This window comes from Gossypium hirsutum, chromosome D11 (assembly GCF_007990345.1).
Source record: "Gossypium hirsutum isolate 1008001.06 chromosome D11, Gossypium_hirsutum_v2.1, whole genome shotgun sequence".
Classification (NCBI taxonomy): Eukaryota; Viridiplantae; Streptophyta; class Magnoliopsida; order Malvales; family Malvaceae; genus Gossypium; species Gossypium hirsutum.
In genome coordinates, this window is record NC_053447.1 from 3,958,801 (window position 1) to 3,977,935 (window position 19,135).

Genomic DNA, 19,135 nt, shown 5'->3' on the forward strand with positions numbered 1-19,135 from the left:
TTTAACTGAAAGAGAGCTCTGGTCTTAAAAAGAGCAGGAGGGAGTTAGTTTTGGCTTCTGATCTGCGGAGAAAAACGGTGTTGATGGCTGCGGCGGTGGCCGGGAGGATTGAACGTCGGCGTTAACGCTGATTGTATCGGTCGCACCGGCGTTACGAATGACGTGGCCATCTTAAGATTCCAGCCAATAAAAAGAAAAGTTGGCACTTTCTTTTTCTAATACTGAAAACCTTCTTAATTATTTATTTCATTCTGATCTGATCTTTGTTTTTGGTTTGTGGTGTTGATTGAACTGTGGGTCCCTAAGAGTGTGTGGGGGGAGTGCATCTGAGCTGGTTCAGTTCTGGGTTGATTTGAACCGGTTTGGCTTAGAGCTGGTTTCCTCCTTTTCTCGCAATCCTGCTTTCAGCTTTTCTGGGTTGGTGGTTCAGGTAAAAAAGGAAATTCATTTTTTTGTACGTTTTATTTTATTTCATTTATTGGTTGTTGATCTTTGGGATTTCTTTCTTTTTTGGTCTTGGGTGTTAATTATGACTCAGGTTTCAATATTTTTATTTATGGAGTTTGATTTGATAAAAAAAATTGTTTTAGTGGAACTGGGAACCTGATATTTGAATAGTAGAGAAATGTTTATTTTTATTATTTTTTGATGTTTATATTTGTAGTTGAATATTGAGAGATTGGATTTGGCATGCTTATAAAAGATGTCATTGAAGAGTATTATGCGAGAGTTAAAGGAAATGAAGGAGGGGATTGGGAGCATATCAAAGAGAGGAGGGGAAAGCAAGGTTTGGCGTAGTAGGACTCGATCCCATGTTGCTCCTGATCGAGCACCAACTGAATCTGAATCCGTAGAACAAAGCCCTTGGGCGAACCTACCGCCTGAATTGCTCTTGGATATCATCCAGAGGGTTGAAGAGAGCGAGACAGCTTGGCCTGCTCGAGCCGTTGTAGTATTTTGTGCTGCAGTTTGTAGGTCTTGGAGAGAGATTACAAAGGAGATTGTGCAGACTCCAGAGCAATGTGGAAGGCTCACATTTCCCATTTCGTTGAAGCAGGTTGTACTTTTTTCTCTATTGGAAAATATGCCATTTGATTTTGTGGACGGAACTACTGGTTATTTCGATGTTAGTCTAATTTACTTAGGCCAAAATCTTTGCACTGATATATTTGTTGTTGCATCTTTGTCAAGAACATAACTGCCTATATTTCTATGTTGCTTTTTCAATCATGAAATAGACACTGGCTTATAATGGAAGGTTTCATCTTTGTATTATGAACTTCCAAACGCATGCTTATAAGCTAGGTCTAAAGTTCCCCAACCTTTGTGTCTGCTATATACATTCAACAATAGCTCCGATGTCTGTGTACATAAATAATGGAAGTGACTGTTTTTTATCTCACTCTTCCATTTAAAAGGTTGTTTATATATTCTGTTTATGTTTGTGAACAGCCTGGTCCCCATGAGTCCCCGATTCAATGCTATATTAGAAGAGACAGAGCCACTTCGACATATCTTTTGTTCTATGGTCTGGTGCCTTGTAAGTCCTCTTGTCAGTTGTGCCTTTATGCTTCTATTCATCAAATTGGATTCATTGAAGGTTTTGTGCTAGGGGAGTCAAAAAATAAGTTTGATATCTTGGGTTTTTAAAATAAATTTAAGATGCTAAAACAGATGTGAAGGCTTTGAAACACGGTATAACATTACATTTAGTTTTCCTTTTCCCACGGCTGACTTATACTCATTGAATTTGGCTTTGAGTAATCAGGGTTACATAGCTTTGTGGTTATCGTATTTTGTTCTCATTCTTTTAGCCAATTAATAAAGATTTGTTTGGGCTGCCAATTTTATGAAGCTTCGATACATTTTGAGAAGTATAAACTTGTGTTGCTTCTTTCATTTACAGCTGAGGGGGAGAGTGATAAATTGCTGTTAGCAGCAAGGAAGGTCAGAAGGGCTACCTGCACGGATTTTGTTATATCTTTGGTTGCTGATGATTTTTCTAGGGCCAGCTATACATATGTCGGTAAACTAAGGCAAGTCTCGCTATTAGATTTCTTATGTTTTTCTGATCGTTCTCTCTTTATAATATCTGCGATGACATGTTAAAATTTCTTTTCAGGTCTAATTTTTTTGGTACTAAGTTCACAATACATGACAGTCAACCTCCGTGTGACTCAATAATCCCATCAAGTACCCGATCGAGTCGAAGATTCCACTCGAAGCAGGTGTTTCCAAAACTATCTTCGTCCAACTACAATATTGGTACCATTACCTATGAGCTCAATGTTCTGCGAACACGAGGACCAAGGAGAATGCATTGTGTTTTGCACTCGATTCCCATGTCTTCGATTCAGGAAGGAGGCACTGCACCAACACCATTAGCGTTCCGCCAATCCTTTGATGAACAACTTTCTCCCTTAATCAGTTCAAAAGGAAAGGAACCGGTGACAAACCCCAGCTCCCCTACCCTCCCAGCCACTCCATTACACCCCTTGGGCTCAGGAGAGCCACTAACCCTAAAGAACAAGGCTCCTAGATGGCATGAACAGTTACAGTGCTGGTGCCTTAACTTCAAGGGGCGTGTGACAGTGGCCTCTGTTAAGAATTTCCAGCTTGTTGCTGCTGTTGAGCCATCACATAATGTATCACCTGAAGAGCAAGAGAAGGTAATCTTACAGTTTGGAAAAATCGGCAAAGACATCTTCACCATGGATTATCGATATCCTCTATCTGCTTTCCAAGCCTTTGCAATCTGCCTAAGCAGCTTTGACACCAAACCAGCTTGCGAATGATCAGTGAATCGGTGTTGCCATGGATTAACTCTCCCGTGCTTTCAAGCCTTTGCGATCTACCAGAGCCGCTTTCTTCCAAATCTGCCTGTGAATGATATAGCATGTTGGCAAGAAGATACGTGCATCTCTCCTTTGGAATGCTTCCTTATTTTATTACTATCGTCATTTATGTTCTAATGGAAGCTTTTCTTGAACAGCCATTGCTGGCTAATGCTTAGCTGTACGGTGCGTGACATTTCGGATCATGCAATCTGATTTGCATTCTGTTTGAGTCGTATCTTTGAATCAAAACTAAATTAACCGCAAATGCCTATATCTAGTCTTATAGTTAATCTTATTTAGCATGCATGCATGCATATAACCTTGGTAAACTTCAACAATAGATATACAAGGCTATGTTACTTGAATTTGAACATAGTGTCGTCTGACATCAGTATGTTCAAAATTTGTAAGTTTTTTCATGAATTTGAAGGTTTATATCTTCATACCATGTCCGAATGTATCAAACACAAGCATATCGAGCAGATACAAGGTATCCAAATATCTATAGCCTTTTTCTTGAATAATGGAATGTCACATTGTCTAAAGACATTGTGGAAAAAGAAAATCAGGAAAGAACCTAAAAGGGGAGTCTAAGCTAGTTTTAATCTAATTTATACGACAATACCTACTCATTTTCTTCTTCTATCACTAATGATAGATATAAAGCCATCAGCATGTTTTATATTTACTTTCCTAAGAAAACTACCTCTTCTTAGTTCTGAAAAAATATTTGTTGTCTTGAGTAACACCCATAGTTCTCGTCCAAGCTACTCTTAACTTGGGTATATGTTTAGCACAAGTACAAAAATGTTCTCTCAATTTCTTCTGTGTTTAGAATGTCTTTGGATGATCATATCTCTATATATTCATGGCCGAATGTGTTGGACTTGGATGCTTCAAAATAATGGCTTGTAACAGCATTAGTTTTCTTCAGTTTAGTACAAGATTCCAGAAATCATATTCGACGTCAGTTTTGACCCAAAAGCAAGCTATTAGATCACATTTTACTATCTCAGAGTGGGGCATGTAATGAATTCCCTAGAGGTAAATTGGAATGGTGGGGTGGAATAGGATTCCTGCAATCCATCATTTAAAAAAAAAAGGGTTTAAATCTAGAATATTGGTGATCAAAGAACTGATGCACTGAAAAAAGTAAGAATCTGTGGTAAATCACGGCTGAGGTCCATAAACTTCGATCTGGCGGACATGATTATCCCTACCAATCAAGTGATTTGACAAAGCCACGATTTGCAGTATAAATGTATTTAGAAGTTCTACTGCAAGACATTATGCCAAGTGTAATTTTCCTCGATAATTCATTGTTATATTCACTTGTGTTCTCCGGGTTATAAACTGTTTATATTAACCAAAAGTGCCTAGCAACATAAATCGAACACAATTATTTTCATGGAACTTAAGATACAGGCATATGAAATTCCGGTACATCTCTGTTTTTGGCCCATACTACGTCTTCAATGGCAGTACTCCACGGTATACAGAATGTAAGCCTTTAAGAGTCCTTGTTCCAAGATGAAAAAGGTTGCAGTTGCAGAAATATGATTCAGAGGGATATAACACATAACAAAAGGCCATAAATCAAAGCGTTCAATATGAAGGCTTAAAACCATAGGTGGAAATAATTACAATGATGCAGCGAAGAGAAGAGTTGTAACGTACGTCAAGAGGCCTGTTGGGAGGGTCTTCACCAACTTCATATGGTTATATCTCCACAAGATTTCGTCATGAAGGCTCCTCGGTCCTTAATAACTTATGCTGATCAGACTAATCTGAGTTCCAACCCAGCCACTGGCTATTGTCCCTTGCCAACTACTCATCGAACCTACCAATTATGCAAAACTTGCCTAACAACTAAAAGGGCCCATCAATTTTAAAGAACTTCAACGCGAAGAAAGCATAGGATATGAGCTTATCATCTCTAATACGGAAAACTTCAATTACCTATTAGCTATTCATCAGCCACAAAACAAAATAAGTCGAAGTCATGAAATATTCTGAGGTTTGAGATAGTTTTCTAGTAAGAACAATTCCCTGCATTTCCAGGAAGCAAACCGGGCATTTATATGAAAAAAATGTGGAAGGCAATGATGTTTACCTCGGCAATCCCTGTATATAAACGTGTTCTATTTGTGATCTCTCGACCAATATGACAACTTACCAGAATCTGATCATAGATAAAAAGAATTAGACGAAGAACTTCAGAAGTTGCCAACAGCTGTAAATTCTCAAGAGTTATAGAACCAAAAAATTTATAGCAGATGCATCATACACATAATCAAATCTAAGAAACTAAACCATCAAAATTAGTGTTGGAGCCGGAAAAAATTATTTACCAACTAACTATATTTAGTTACAGTATGAGGATGTTGTAGCCACATTCCGATAAGTGAACCCTTCCCAGGCAAGGAGAAAGAATATTACCAGGCATAATACTTGTTAACCCTAATGTTAATAAAGAGAATAAAATCCAAGTCTAACCACACTAACTAAATTAAATTTATCTGAAAGTAAGTTTAGGAGGAAAACAGCCCCTCTATGAAGGAAATGTTATATGTGGTAATGCACATTTGACCCTAATTATGATGAAAGAGTTATTAAGCATCCAACTTGAAATTATTTGGTTATATGTATAAAACCTAAGCTGAATATGGGATAACGCCACCTTTTTTGTCTCCACTTACGTGATGAGGTTTATTAAACCCATCACCAATATGGTAATCTTCTTTGTATTGGTGAACTGAAAAATATACTTTGTGTACCCAGTTGTTTACAAATACTTCTTATTTTAGAACCAGGTAAAGCTTTTGTAAACAACTCTGCTTGTTGGTCCATAGATCTTACTAACTGTGTACTAATCATACTCTATATAAGTTTGTCTCAAACTTGATGATAATCCCCCTCAATGATTTTGGTTCTTTCATAAACCTCCAGCTTTGAGGTTATAGAAAAAGTAATATAAAAAACATAAAGTATTGTGTCCCACACCCTATCGAAGTTTATGGCTAGTGGTGACAAGGCGATATCCATGAACTAGACCTACCCGCAGGCTCAGAACCTAACATATAACCCAGAGAGCAGAGGCCGTAAGAGAAGAAAGTATACAAACATGCAAATAAGAGGCGGAAAAACACTGCATCCAGTTGGGTTCATCATGGTCTTGATAACGATACAAGAGTACTACTGTTTCTTAACCTCCCTTCAATAATTGTTTCATTATATTATCCAAACGATCCATTATGATATGCGGTTAGATAGGATGGTAAAACTTGATCTATTCAATGGATTTTGAACAGATTCATACCAAATGGGGCAAATTTTTGTTTTTGAACAGTAGATGTAATGCGAAGCAGGATGGGGTGGGTGAATTTTTTTTGAAAAAGAACAATTATGTTAATTACTTGTCGCCCTGTCCCACCCATCATATAAAGTTATCTTTTTACCTCTATATAGGGTGAAAATATTACATTTGAAGAGACGGTGAATTTGACAACGTTTGCCCTTGTCCTGCTCTATTGCCATCTCTAAAAGATATTAAAATTGGCTATTAACTTTCTATCATAGACTAGCATGCATGCGAATGAACCCCAAAGTCTGAAGCAAAGAAAGAACATTGAAAGATCTCTTTTGCTCCCTCAATCAGGTTCACTTGTTATTAACATTTTTCCTGAGCCATCTGTTCTTTTGTTCAAAAATTCCCTAATAAAAATGTTCCATGCTTATGCTAGCAGATGTAGACTAGACAAAATTAGTGGATTTACTTTCATTAGCTTCGAACCAAAAGGTTAAGCGTTACTGCTTGATTGACTCATTATTAACAAGTTGGATTAGAGTCCTAATATTCACCCACTAATGAACTTACATCTTGAATTTCTATATGGGTGTATTGCAGACATCTTCTGTTCTTTGATATGGAATCTAACCACAAAGGAACAGGAAGGCTATCTAGGCATCTTCTTTTGAAAATTTCAGTCACTTCTTTAGGTAAATACAAAGCAACAACCACCAAATGAGAACAAATCTATCAAGGTAAAAAATGGGAATCCATCCGTGTTACTTTGGAAGGAAAGCGGAGATATGATTCCAAAATCTTAGACAGATAAGGTAAAATGATAGTAAATATTCGCTCTACATTTAACCCCAAGCCACTATCACCCAACGGTTAGCCCCCAAAACTACCCTTCTATTATTCTTTGACGCCAACTAGCCAATAGTAACAACTACTCATACTGTGTAACATGAAGAAAAAAACCCTAATTCTTAGTTCTAACTTATGTTATTTGGATTTGGGTGGAAGTGTCAAATAGTATGTGTTCAACACATATATGTTTTTCTTCCCCAAACTTAGAGGTCGCCGTACCATGTCTAAATACGTGTCAAGACCGATATTTCAAGAAAAAATGAAATGTTGGAATAATGTAGGTTCTGACTGCCATAGCTTCCAGAACCTTGTTGCCACTTAACCATTGTACAAAAAGGAAATATTGGTCAAGTGAGTGAGAAGATGCAACTGAGTAACAAAAAAGAGAGTCTATAATTTCTAAGCATGAGCGTAGTAAAGACAATCAGCACATATATGCTTATAGCTAGTTAGCTATAAAAGGATACAAAAACTGGATAAAATTTCCGTACCTTCCTCCTTTAGTCCGATTGTCAGAAAGCAGTTTCTAGATTTTAACTGCGATACATACACATGATCACAGTTCCACTTGCAACAGGTCTGTTCATCCTACCACTTGCACAGTCGGCTAGCAAGGGTCTAGGTATATGCCGAGATATTATCTTCGGTTGAGAATCCATATGCCTCACTTTTCAAACGGTAATTTATATTTATATATGTATAGATTTTAGTGAGAATTCAGTCCATGTCTTGTTGGGAATAATAGCAAGTGGAAGAATCAATGGTCACAATCTGTGTGCCACGGAGTAAAGAGATTAAAAGCCGCACATGATAAGATTCACCATCAAGATCTTTCAAGATTTGGTAGCGGTCCAGTAGGGTGCCATTGACAAACTACACAAATTCCCAGTACTATTGACCTTGATTATTTAATGTATTACATGAGGTATGCCGAGCCACAATCTGCTCAGGTTCAGTGAAAATAATGGAATTGAAATCTTTATCCGTTGATCCTATCATAGTGAAGGTTGGATTGAATCGAGTAAAATTTTTTTTGAGTTGATAGTTAAATTTTATCATTCTAACTCGATTTGAAATTTTCTCAAATCAAGTGAAATTGTTCAAGTTAAATTAAAAATACTAATTACATATTAAGCACATAAATTTGAAATAATATATATTTGAAAACTTTTTCAAAGTAAAATAAAAAAAATATTTTAGTATAATAAAATTGAATCATTAATTAACTTATTTAGATCCCAAAAATTATTATTCTAGAAATTTTTTAATTTTTTTAACTTTCTTTATATATTTTTTATAATTTTTTAAAAAAATATAAATTTTGAAATTTTTATAACAATTTTGAATTTTAAAAATTATTTTTAAATAATTTTGTAATTTTTATTAAGAAAGACTAATTTGCTAATTTTCAAACTTGACAAGGATCAAAAGAGTATTTATACTAATCTGTTATTCGAATTATTCTAGTTATTCTAATTGTAAAATTCAATTTGATTCAAACTCTAATTCGAGTTAGCTCGAATAACTCGATTTGATTAACTCAAAATTTAAATTTTTTTCGATTTTTTCGAATCAAATCAAATTTTGTTCACTTCTAATCCCTACTATTAGCATAGCCCTAGCTTTAAGGTAGTAAAGTTATGCTGGTTTGCATTTTTTACCCTCCAAGAACATCAAATAATCGCCATGTTGTCTCCGTACATGAATGGTTATTTTGGTAACAATACAAAATAGATAGATCTTAAGAACACTGAGAACCTAAGTACATGCCGGAAAGATACAGGATCATTGTCAAAAGCTATTAGAAGGTTGATCTGACTTAAACACTGCAATTTATGATTTATACATGCTCAAGAGGAGATTGCCTAGTTGATCAAAGTAAATAACCATGGTTGTTTGGAAGTTGAGAAGCAACTCTTATCCATGGTATACATTACAACAAATACAATTAATTAGACTTTTGAAGCTTTTTTCTTCTGCTTCCCTGGAAGCCTTTATTCAGCTGGACTACATGGCCCTTTGGTTTTATTTATTCTCTAATTATAAGGAGTTGCAGAGATAAAAGCCGGTGAATCAGAAACGATTAATTAAGAAAGAATAACAAAAAAGTTTTTATATCTTTCGTCTAGCTATCATGGTTCAGTTGGAACCAACCATTGCACTTACCTGAGAGCTGAGCAGAAAGACCGTTAATTTACACAATAAACAATTATGGCTTTGTATGTATAACTTGAAACACGAAAGCAAACCTTACGAATCAATATGCGCCTTCAGTTTTGCTTCAAAACTCCATATCATTAACTTAAACTTCACCCGTCTTCTTCAGTTTAGTAAGCAAGGCACATCATCATCTTTCACATGAAATTCATAACTTTGGCAGCTACTTTAAGGTTTTGAATTTTCATTTGGGAAAAAGTGAAACCGTATTATTTTATAACACTTCGTTAGAAACATGTCAAAATCAATACTGAAGAGCTGTTAATGTCTCTAAAACCCAGTTAGAAGACTAGAACCATTACCAAAGGTTAACTAAGAGTGAAATTTTTCTTCACATGCTTGTAACCCAAGAATAAAAGGAAAAAGCGACCATGACGAAGTAAATCACTTACACTTACCAAAAATTCTTAAACTGATCAACTTCGGTTTTATTGACCTTATGTTTCAATTATTCTGATTATCCCTTCTTTTTTTTCTTTCTATAATTAATATTTTATTCCAAAATCCAAAGCAAGAAAGAAAAACTTGCTACAACAGCAACATAAGGGTAAAGCCTAACAAGTTTTAACTATCATGGCTTATACCCCTCTGATGTCCACTTTCATGCTAAAAGAAAATGTATTAATTATGATTAACTAATGCAACTACTGCTTTGCTAATTGATGCTTCATAACATACAACAAAGGATGAGTTTGCTCCAGCTAATGGTATCCATATATGATATTTCTTTTCACTGACTAGCAAGCAATAACTAGCAAGGCAAATCCCACTTGCCACTGCTAATCAAGGAATACGGTCTGGTTTTAAAATTATAGAGATTGTCTTTTGATACCAATTCTTCTCTTTTTAATTTTTGTTCGTTGTACTACTCCATCTTGTGGTTCCTATGGGGACGGGTCACTTGATACTCTGCCGTTTTGGAGGATATATTCGCCCAACTGGCTCAACCCCACCACACTTTTCCTCCTGCTTATAAGGAGCTCCTTTCATTTCTCCCATACAACTCCTTCAAGTTAAAGTAATTTTCTTTGAGAGAAATAACCCCATCTTTTCCCTTTATACAAGTTTCAATTTATTCACTCTTTCAAATTCAGGAACTGACATAGTTCTCTAAATTTTTAGCCTGTCATTCTGATCCGAAGCTTGTTAAAAAGACCCTCTGTTTTCAGTTGTACTTATTTTCACTTATGTCATCCAATTTTCTCAATAATTCACGCTGCTCTAGCTCTTCCTGGACACCTAAACAAAACAAAACGTTCGAGAAGGCTCTGGCTAAATATGACCAGGACACTCCTGACCGCTGGCACAATGTTGCCAAGGCTGTGGGTGGAAAGTCTGCTGAGGAAGTCAAGCTGCACTATGATGCCCTAGTCAGGGATCTCAAAGACATTGAGTCTGGCCGCTACCCTTATCCATATCCAAGTGGAAGCAACAGCTAAAGTGGTGAGTATAAACAACGGTAATGTGCTCTACTTCCTATTTGCAAGTTATCCACAAACACTTAAATCTCTTCAGTTAATTAAGTGAAGAACCCTGTCATATGCATCAGTGTCACATCCTAAATGCAGTTTTCTTTCTTTATTGTAAGAAATAACCGAATTCTACGGAGTTCATTCGATAAAACAGTGACTTCTAAGAACTACCAATGAGGCATCCATGAAGTATATCCTTATCCTTCTAGCACCACACACCCACAGAAACTCTTACTTAGACATATACCGCCATTCCCGAAGTCCTTAAACATTGATAACTGGAGTCCCTAGTGGATACAAAATAATCTTGAAAATGGGAATAAGAACTCTTTTAAGTCCCTAGTGGGTATAAAATCATATTTTCCTTTTCCTTGGCATTCCAACCATCCAGTTCAACTAGCTGCTTCTCAAATTATCATTTATGTTTGATGTTCTTTTTAGGACAAAACTCCTTGGAACAACTTGTCCTGTCTACAAGCCAAAAGGAACTCAATATGAGATTGGTCCTTTACTTTATACCAGTTCAGAAGATTCCCATGTATAATAAAAAAAGGACCACCTTCTTTTGTTTGATTTTTATAAAGGGCCACTCAATAGTTCACCATCTTTATTCTCGCTTTCTCAGTCACTTGGAACATTCTTTTATTAAAATTTTATGCATTTTGTCTTTACGCAGGACCAAACCGATTGCTTTCCAACTTATTTGGAAACATTGACTGCATTATTGCCTAAACTGATAATGTTTCTTTTTCCCTTTTCTGGATCGTTTTGGATTCGTTTTCAAGGTTTTCAGTGAGCTATGAAAAATCAATAAAATTCCTTTTTCCCATATTCTAACCTATATTCTCCTTGTCTTTCAGGTTCCCAAAGAGTCAAGTACTAAAATGAAAAAGAACATGATACTCACAAAACCAGAGACCTCAGTCGCACAGTCGCAGAAATCTAGCATTGGATGATATTCCCCCAGAAAAAAAGAAAATCCCTACTGTAATTGTACATGCTGCTATTACTATTTTCTGTATTATCACTTTGTATTTTCCTTTGACCTTGTCTAGTTAAATTAAAATATTAAATATTTATATAGTAATTTACCTTGTTTTTACAAACACAAAAGCAGTGCCGACGAATCAGTTTATACTAAATTATAAACAAAGCAGGCTACGAAACCGTTGAAGAGAAACGAACCTGCTTAATTTCTGGAAAATCAATCCAATCGAAGAATCCTGCAGATCTAGCAAATAAGATAATAACCTGAAGAATTCAAGAACAAATTTACTACGAAAAAGATGGTAACACTTGAGAATTATTTGTATACATTTCAGTATCAAACATAAAATTGTTATAAATGAAAATTCAAAAGGTTCGGTTTTGAAATTCTACAAATAAAGTGTGGAATACCGACCTGATCGTTATAGAATATCGGGGATTTTTCGCCGATTCGTAAAGCGATCCGATTCTCGTTTTCCATCACATAGAAGGAATCTGGTGTATCGTTATGATGAATTTCTAGGGAAAAAGGAGGACAAAAGTTGAAAGAGGAATCCAAATTCAAATGAAATGAAAACGTAAATTTGCATTTAAAATAAACGCATGGTTTTAAGGCGGGAACTTGTTTTCCCACACGTTTTCCTGCTTAATAAGAAATCAAATTAAATGAAACAAACATTGATTCTTTTTTATAGATTATGTAATATATATTTCTTTAAGATTGATTCGATCCAATAAGTTGAGTTTGAATTCTCTTATGACTCTTTGTATTTGTAACTCAATTCTTCAATTATGCTTATATTTCTGTTTAATGAAAATAATAGCATGTCATTTTGTTTATTTTAAATTACTACGTATTGGTAAAATTACTTTTAAAATAATATATTTCAAGGTATGTTTGTTTCACTACAAATGGTTTCCGGAAAATTATTTCTGAAAAATGACTTACTTTTCTTAAATATTAATATTTTTTTTGTGTTTTGATGAATTTGTGTAAAATATTTTCTGTTGTTTGATAGATTTCTTAAAAATCTTTCATAAAAGTTGTTTTCAATCAAACAAATATACATTTGAGATTTTTTTTTATCTTTTCATTGCTTAATTGAGTTTATTTTATATCTATAAATTTATATTTTACATTATTTTTGCATATATTAAAAATATTTTGTTAAATTTAGGTAAGTCATTTTTTAGTTACACTAAATGAGTATTTTTTTATTTTAAAAATGTGACATAAAAAATATTGACAAAAATATTTAACAATGTCAACAATTGGACTTGATTTTCAAATTTAAAAAGTAGAGGGATTTAATTCTTGAAAATAAAAGTACAAAGATTAAATTGCAAATTTATGAAGAGTACATAGACTTATGACATATTTTAACCTTTATACTACAAAATATTTATTATTAATATACTTATTATTAAAATAAAATTGAAATATTAAACAATTTATTAATATAATACAATATATTAATTATATTAATAATTTATTATATGACTAAATGTAAGTAATTAAATATGTATGTTTAATAATATTAAAAAATATAATATTTTATATTAATATTTTAAATATAATAATATTAAGTTTGGTTTAAGTTAATTTTTATATAAAAAATACCTATAGAGGAGTTCTTTTTCGAAAAATGACTTACGTTTTTCAAAAGAGTAAGTCATTTTATAGGAAAAATGGCTTATTTTACGTTGATATGTAAGTCATTTTCCGTTGAACAAGTTGTTTTCTATGAAACGAATACAGAAAAATGCAAAAAACATGTTTCGTAAAACTTTTTATATGTAAACAAACAAAACCCTTACTTCATAAAGTAACAATATTTTAATCGTTATTCAAATGAGTTTATGCCCAATTGGCTTATGACACCAACTTAATTAAAGACCCGATACATAGTATAGATAATTAAAAAACAAATTGGGTTGAGGTAAGATTAAACTCTGAATATATATAAAACCCAATTCTTCTTAGTATAGATAATTAAAAAACAAATTGGGTTGAGGTAAGATTAAACTCTGAATATATATAAAACCCAATTCTTCTTCTTTTTTTATAAACAAACCCACCTTATTTCAAGTTTGACCTACTCCTTTCATGTTATGTTAGAATGAGTATTTTTTTTCTTGGACTAATAAAATGAGCCTTGAAAAAATTTTCGGCCAGTTGGATTTGATTCACTTGAGTGTGGCATGTTTGACAAAACAAGTAGCATAGTTCAACTATGACACATGACTCCCAACTGCTTCTTGATGTGCTTGATATTATTGGATAAGTATTGAGTTCTTATCATTATCTCTTTGGTAACTAAGGAATTAATTTAGAGATAATTATCCGATTTTCTCTAATGGATTTTTTCAAGGGTTTATCTGCTAATTTAAGAAGATTATTTTGTTACTATTGCAGCCTATAAATAGGCGTTACTTTCCCTTCGTGTTACTCGATTTTGAGAGTTGGAAATCTACAATACTTTGTAACCAACTTTTGTTTGTTTGTTTGTTTTTTTGTATTGTGTGCTTCGTTTTTTTGTGGTTAATTGATAAACTCTCTTGAGTGACTAGTTAGTAAAGGGGTTATGAGTTTTATCTGATAGAGATGGATTGTTGCGGTTATGGATTTTATATATTTTAAGCTAGGCTTCATAGACGTAAAATTATTATGTCCGAACTTAATAAATAAAGATTAATTTTATCGTTTCTTCTTTTCTTATCTTATTTTTATTTTCGTTCTATTTATTATTGCAACAAGCTCCAAGTTCACTGAAAACTAATAATTTTTTCACCCTTTTATATATTTAATTAACCCAAGTAATTAGTTACTGTAAATTAACTTATACTCTCAACTCAATCATTAATTTAAAAAATAGTAAAAATGAAAGCAAGATCGATATATTCCAAATCAAAGCCTGCTAAAAAGGCAAATAAATAAAAACCCAAGTCAACTTAAACACTTCTAGTTTACGTTATTTCATTACTCGGCAGTACTAAAATAAACATCGAATGTTCATTTTTCTTTTTCCTTTTTATAATGTTAATTGCCTGTTCATTTTATCACATAGATGAAACAAATTTTACATGTCACCACCCCTTAAAGTGACTTAGAATGGTAACACATTGTAAACAAAATTCAGAAAATAAAACTATAAATTATTTGATTCCATTTCATCATATAATCATAATATTGTTTTAACTTACTAATCCTTTTCGAGAGTTCATTCTGTTTTGTGTTTCAACCATATTAGTACATTATATATCAAGCATCTAAGTAAATTCAAGCATAAATGGATTTAACTAAGATGTACCACAAAATTTTATCAGGAAAAATAAAAGTAAATTATAAAAATAGTCACTTTTGTTTTCTTCAGGTTATATTTTAGTCACTTATATTTGGAATGTTACATTTTAGTCACTTACTTTAACGTGTTGTAACATTTTAGTCATTAAGCCATTAATTACCATTAACGATATAATGGTAAGCTGACGTGACATGTTAAATCATCATTTCAAACAAAAATTTTAGGTTAAATTCTACAATTGGTCCCCATATTTTTTTCATTTTGAGTAATTTAATTTTTTTCTTTATTTTCTATTCTTTTTTGCTTCTCCCTCTATTTTCCTCCCTTCTCCACCTCTTTTAACGTAAAATAAAAAATTAAATTGCTCAAAATAAAAAAATATAGGGACCAATTGTATAATTTAACTAAAAATTTTCGTTTGAAATGATGATTTAACATACCACATCAACTTACCGTAAATGGAGATTAACATTTAGTGACTAAAATGTTACAACACGATAACGTAAATAACTAAAACGTAAATAAAAATGACTATTTTAAGAGTTTACCAAAAAAAAAGATGTACCATAAAACGAAACTTAATTGGGTTGACCTAAAAGCCCAAAATTAACATGAACTTGATTCCATTTCTTCCCAAATCCAACACAAACCCATCAATTTGTCATGTACATATTAATTAGAGAAAAATATTTGAGAGACAGTAAGAATTTTTAGATTTTAAAAATGACATTGCCCATTAAAAATTTAAGAAATAAAGAAAAAGGATGTGGCAGCATTTGAACCTACTCTTAATAAAATACGAAATATGTTTTGTAGTTTAGAACATAGAAATCTTAGCTGAAGTTATTAACTTAGGTTAAAGATAAGAAATAAATTGCAAATGTTAGAAATTTGAAGTTATTGATACTAGATTTAAGTAACCTTCCCCCATTGATTGTGTGCGACTCTTGGCAGCTGTTCTCCCTTCAGATGGACTTAATTAATGCTTTCCTTTTGTTTTTTCTGTTTTTTTTTTCTTCCTTCATCACCTACATCTCCCTCCATAATTTACACTGCTGAACAGTGTTCCTTAACTATCACTTAATATTTAACCCAATCCCTAGTTGCCATGACTTAATGTTTCATTTGAATAACCGGTGGGGAGTCTCCGGTGCAATGCCAAACACCATATGCGGTACGATTGAAACAACTTCATACAAATAAATCATTGACTAAGATATTGATATTCTTATGACTCCTTCAATAGTTGGGATTTGTATAAATAGTGTGTTTCTCGAAGGTTAAGGTAATATTTAGTCCTTGAATTTGAAGATTTGTATAAATAGTGTGTTTCTCGAAGGTTAAGGTAATACTTAGTCCTTGAATTTGTTAGGGATCGACCCGGTTCAGCAACAAGTAACAAAAAAATGGAATAAATTGATAAATTGAACACACAAATTTAACGTGGAAAAACCCCTCCAAAGAGGATAAAAAACAACGGGCAAAGATAATTTTACTATAATGGCAAAAGAACGAAGAGTACAAAAGATGGAGATAAAACTAAACTAAAAAAACCCAAAAACAAAGAACCCTCAAAACGTAAACACAAAATTCTCTAAATGTGTTGTGAGTTCTAATCTCTAATGGGTGTATTTTCTAAGGTTGTAAAAGAGCCTATTTATAGGCTATATTCATATGTCAAATAATAATAAAATAATCTAAACTAATCAGTGTTTGATTGAAACAAATAAACAGAGTTTAACTAGAAAATTTTTTCTCAAATTTGACTGAAATAGAAGTCATACTTAACAAATCTCCACCTTGACTCATATTTCTACAACGTCATCTTTGTCAAAGCTCGCCACGAGCCTATCTTGAACTATGCAGGGAATTAACTGAGTCGAATTTGTGCTTAGAAAATGGAAGACTTCTAGCCTTCGACTTGTACACTGCCAAATCAAAACAAACCCGGGTCTGATTTTCACGAACACAGTGCCCTAGCTTTTCAAAACCTGCATCCAAAAGAGAACCTCTCTTCAACGAAACGGTCATACATTTTTTCCTTCTATGACTAAGTTGCCTCCGCTCCAAACGAGTTGACTTCGACTCCGTAACAGACGAGGGACGTCTAATTTCACCGGTCACTGTAGAACATTCCAAAATATAAAGACTGTCAGTTCTTTTACCTTTTAACAAAATGAGAGCTCCACGAGATACTTTAATGCCGCTTGACTCGATGTTGATTCTGCATCCTTTCAAGTCTAAAATACTCAAGGATATGAGATTCTTTCGTAAATCAGGTACATAACATCTAAGAGTGCTCTAATTGTCCCATCGTGTATCCTCATTTTAACAGAACCAATATCAATTACCTTACTAGATGAATCGTTTCCTATGCAGAAAACTTCACCTTCAACCGAACAGTATGTGGAGAACCATTCTCTATTGGGACACATGTGGAAAGAACATCCCGAATCTAGGATCTACTCGGACGTGAGCTTGGAGTTATCGCTCGTTGACACTAGCAAGAAATCATCACCGCTTTCATCAGCCAAATTAGCACCAGCTACATTTTCATCGTTACCCTCAGCAGCTCTTTTATTTCGCAGTTTATAACAATTTGCTTTGACGTGACCTAACTTTTTACAACAGCGACACCTTTTGTCTCGTTTATTTGATGCTACTAAAACGGAAGCTTGCCTATCTGCCTTGCTATCCAAATGAAGCTCATTGTTGAGTTTGTCTCTACTTAACAAATGAACCTTCACATCTTCGAACGAGATTTTGTCTTTGCCATAAATCAGTGTCTCCCTAAAAGACTTGTATGAAGGGGGTAAAGAGCACAATAATAGCATAGCTTGATCTTCATCATCAATATGAACCTCAACGTTCTTTAAATCATTTAAAAGAGTAATGAATTGACTGATGTGATCTCTAAGAAGCTCACATTCGTTCATGCGAAACGTAAATAGACGTTGTTTCAACACTAAACGGTTAGCTAGAGGCTTAGTCGCATAAAGAGTTTCTAGCCTTTTCCACAAGGCGGATGAGGTCTTCTCCATCAATACCTCCTGCAATACCATATTCGCGAGGCACAACTGGATTGCAGACAAGGCCTTTTCATCAAGCTCTTCCCATTCTGTTTTATTTAGATTCTCAGGCTTTTTCCCGGTAACAACTTTTTTCAAACCGGATTGAACGAGAATTGCCATCATCCGAACTTGCCACAGATTGAAATTTGTCTCACCATAGAACTTCTCAATTTCAAACCTTGTTGTTGCCATATATGAAGGGGTTGATCTATGAAAATTGAACTAGCTCTGATACCACTTGTTAGGGATCGACCCGATTAAGCAACAAGTAACAAAAAACAAAATAAATTGAGAAATTGAACACACAAATTTAACGTGAAAAAACCCCTCTAAAGAGGATAAAAAACCACGGGCAAAGATAATTTTACTATAATGGCAAAAGAACGAAGAATACAAAAGATGGAGATAAAACTAAACCCCAAAAACCCGAAAACAAAGAACCCTCAAAACGTAAACACAAAATTCTCTAAATGTGTTATGAGTTCTAATCTCTAATGGGTGTATTTTCTAAGGTTGTAAAAGAGCCTATTTATAGGCTAAATTCATATGTCAAATAATAATAAAATAATCTAAACTAATTAGTGTTTGATTGAAACAAATAAACAGAGTTTAACTAGAAAATTATTTATCAAATTGACTAAAATAGAAGTCATACTTAACAGAATTTGAAGATTAATATGAATTAAAAGTCAAGAGAAATTGTCAAATTCCATATAAACCAATAAAAGATTTGAAAGACTAAATTGAAAAAAAAATTATCAAATTTAAGGATTAAAAACTGCTACCCTTTCTTGAACTATCTAAAATGTCCATTCTTCCAATTCATTTACTATACATCTTTGATATATATCACGGCTGACATTAATCTGACTAAATCTACTAGATAAATGTGAGTATATATATATATATCCAAGTGATTGTCTATCATTTTCCATATTTCCATCACTCTTTACCACGAAAGAATCTCTCAATTATGATAAGTCTCCTTCAAAGATGGGGCCAATTACATTAACACTTGAAACATAGAGAGTAAAATCAGGATTGCCATGTAAAAACATGGCCCAATTTGTAGCTCCAAAACAACAAAAAC

At 33.5% G+C, this 19,135-nt stretch overlaps 1 protein-coding gene and 1 long non-coding RNA gene across 2 annotated transcripts; both read left to right on the forward strand.

Moving 5' to 3' along the window:
* On the forward strand, positions 1–3,102 carry LOC107912012 (tubby-like F-box protein 5). The gene is made up of 6 exons (XM_016840044.2): positions 1–198; positions 307–430; positions 665–1,057; positions 1,453–1,540; positions 1,907–2,036; positions 2,123–3,102. The coding sequence occupies exons 3-6, from the start codon at positions 704–706 to the stop codon at positions 2,793–2,795; spliced, it is 1,245 nt and encodes a 414-aa protein (XP_016695533.1). The 5' UTR covers positions 1–198; positions 307–430; positions 665–703; the 3' UTR covers positions 2,796–3,102.
* Positions 3,103–10,105: 7,003 nt separating this feature from the next.
* On the forward strand, positions 10,106–11,765 carry LOC121223642 (uncharacterized). The gene is made up of 2 exons (XR_005920936.1): positions 10,106–10,653; positions 11,543–11,765. It is a non-coding gene; the product is annotated as an uncharacterized lncRNA (long non-coding RNA).
* Positions 11,766–19,135: the final 7,370 nt, after the last annotated feature.

Coding starts and splice junctions, on each gene's coding strand:
- LOC107912012 (XM_016840044.2), top strand. CDS start 704: ATGTCATTGAAGAGTATTATGCGAGAGTTAAAGGAAATGAAGGAGGGG. Junction 1,058..1,452: donor TTCCCATTTCGTTGAAGCAG/GTTGTACTTTTT, acceptor GTTTGTGAACAG/CCTGGTCCCCATGAGTCCCC. Junction 1,541..1,906: donor GTTCTATGGTCTGGTGCCTT/GTAAGTCCTCTT, acceptor TTTCATTTACAG/CTGAGGGGGAGAGTGATAAA.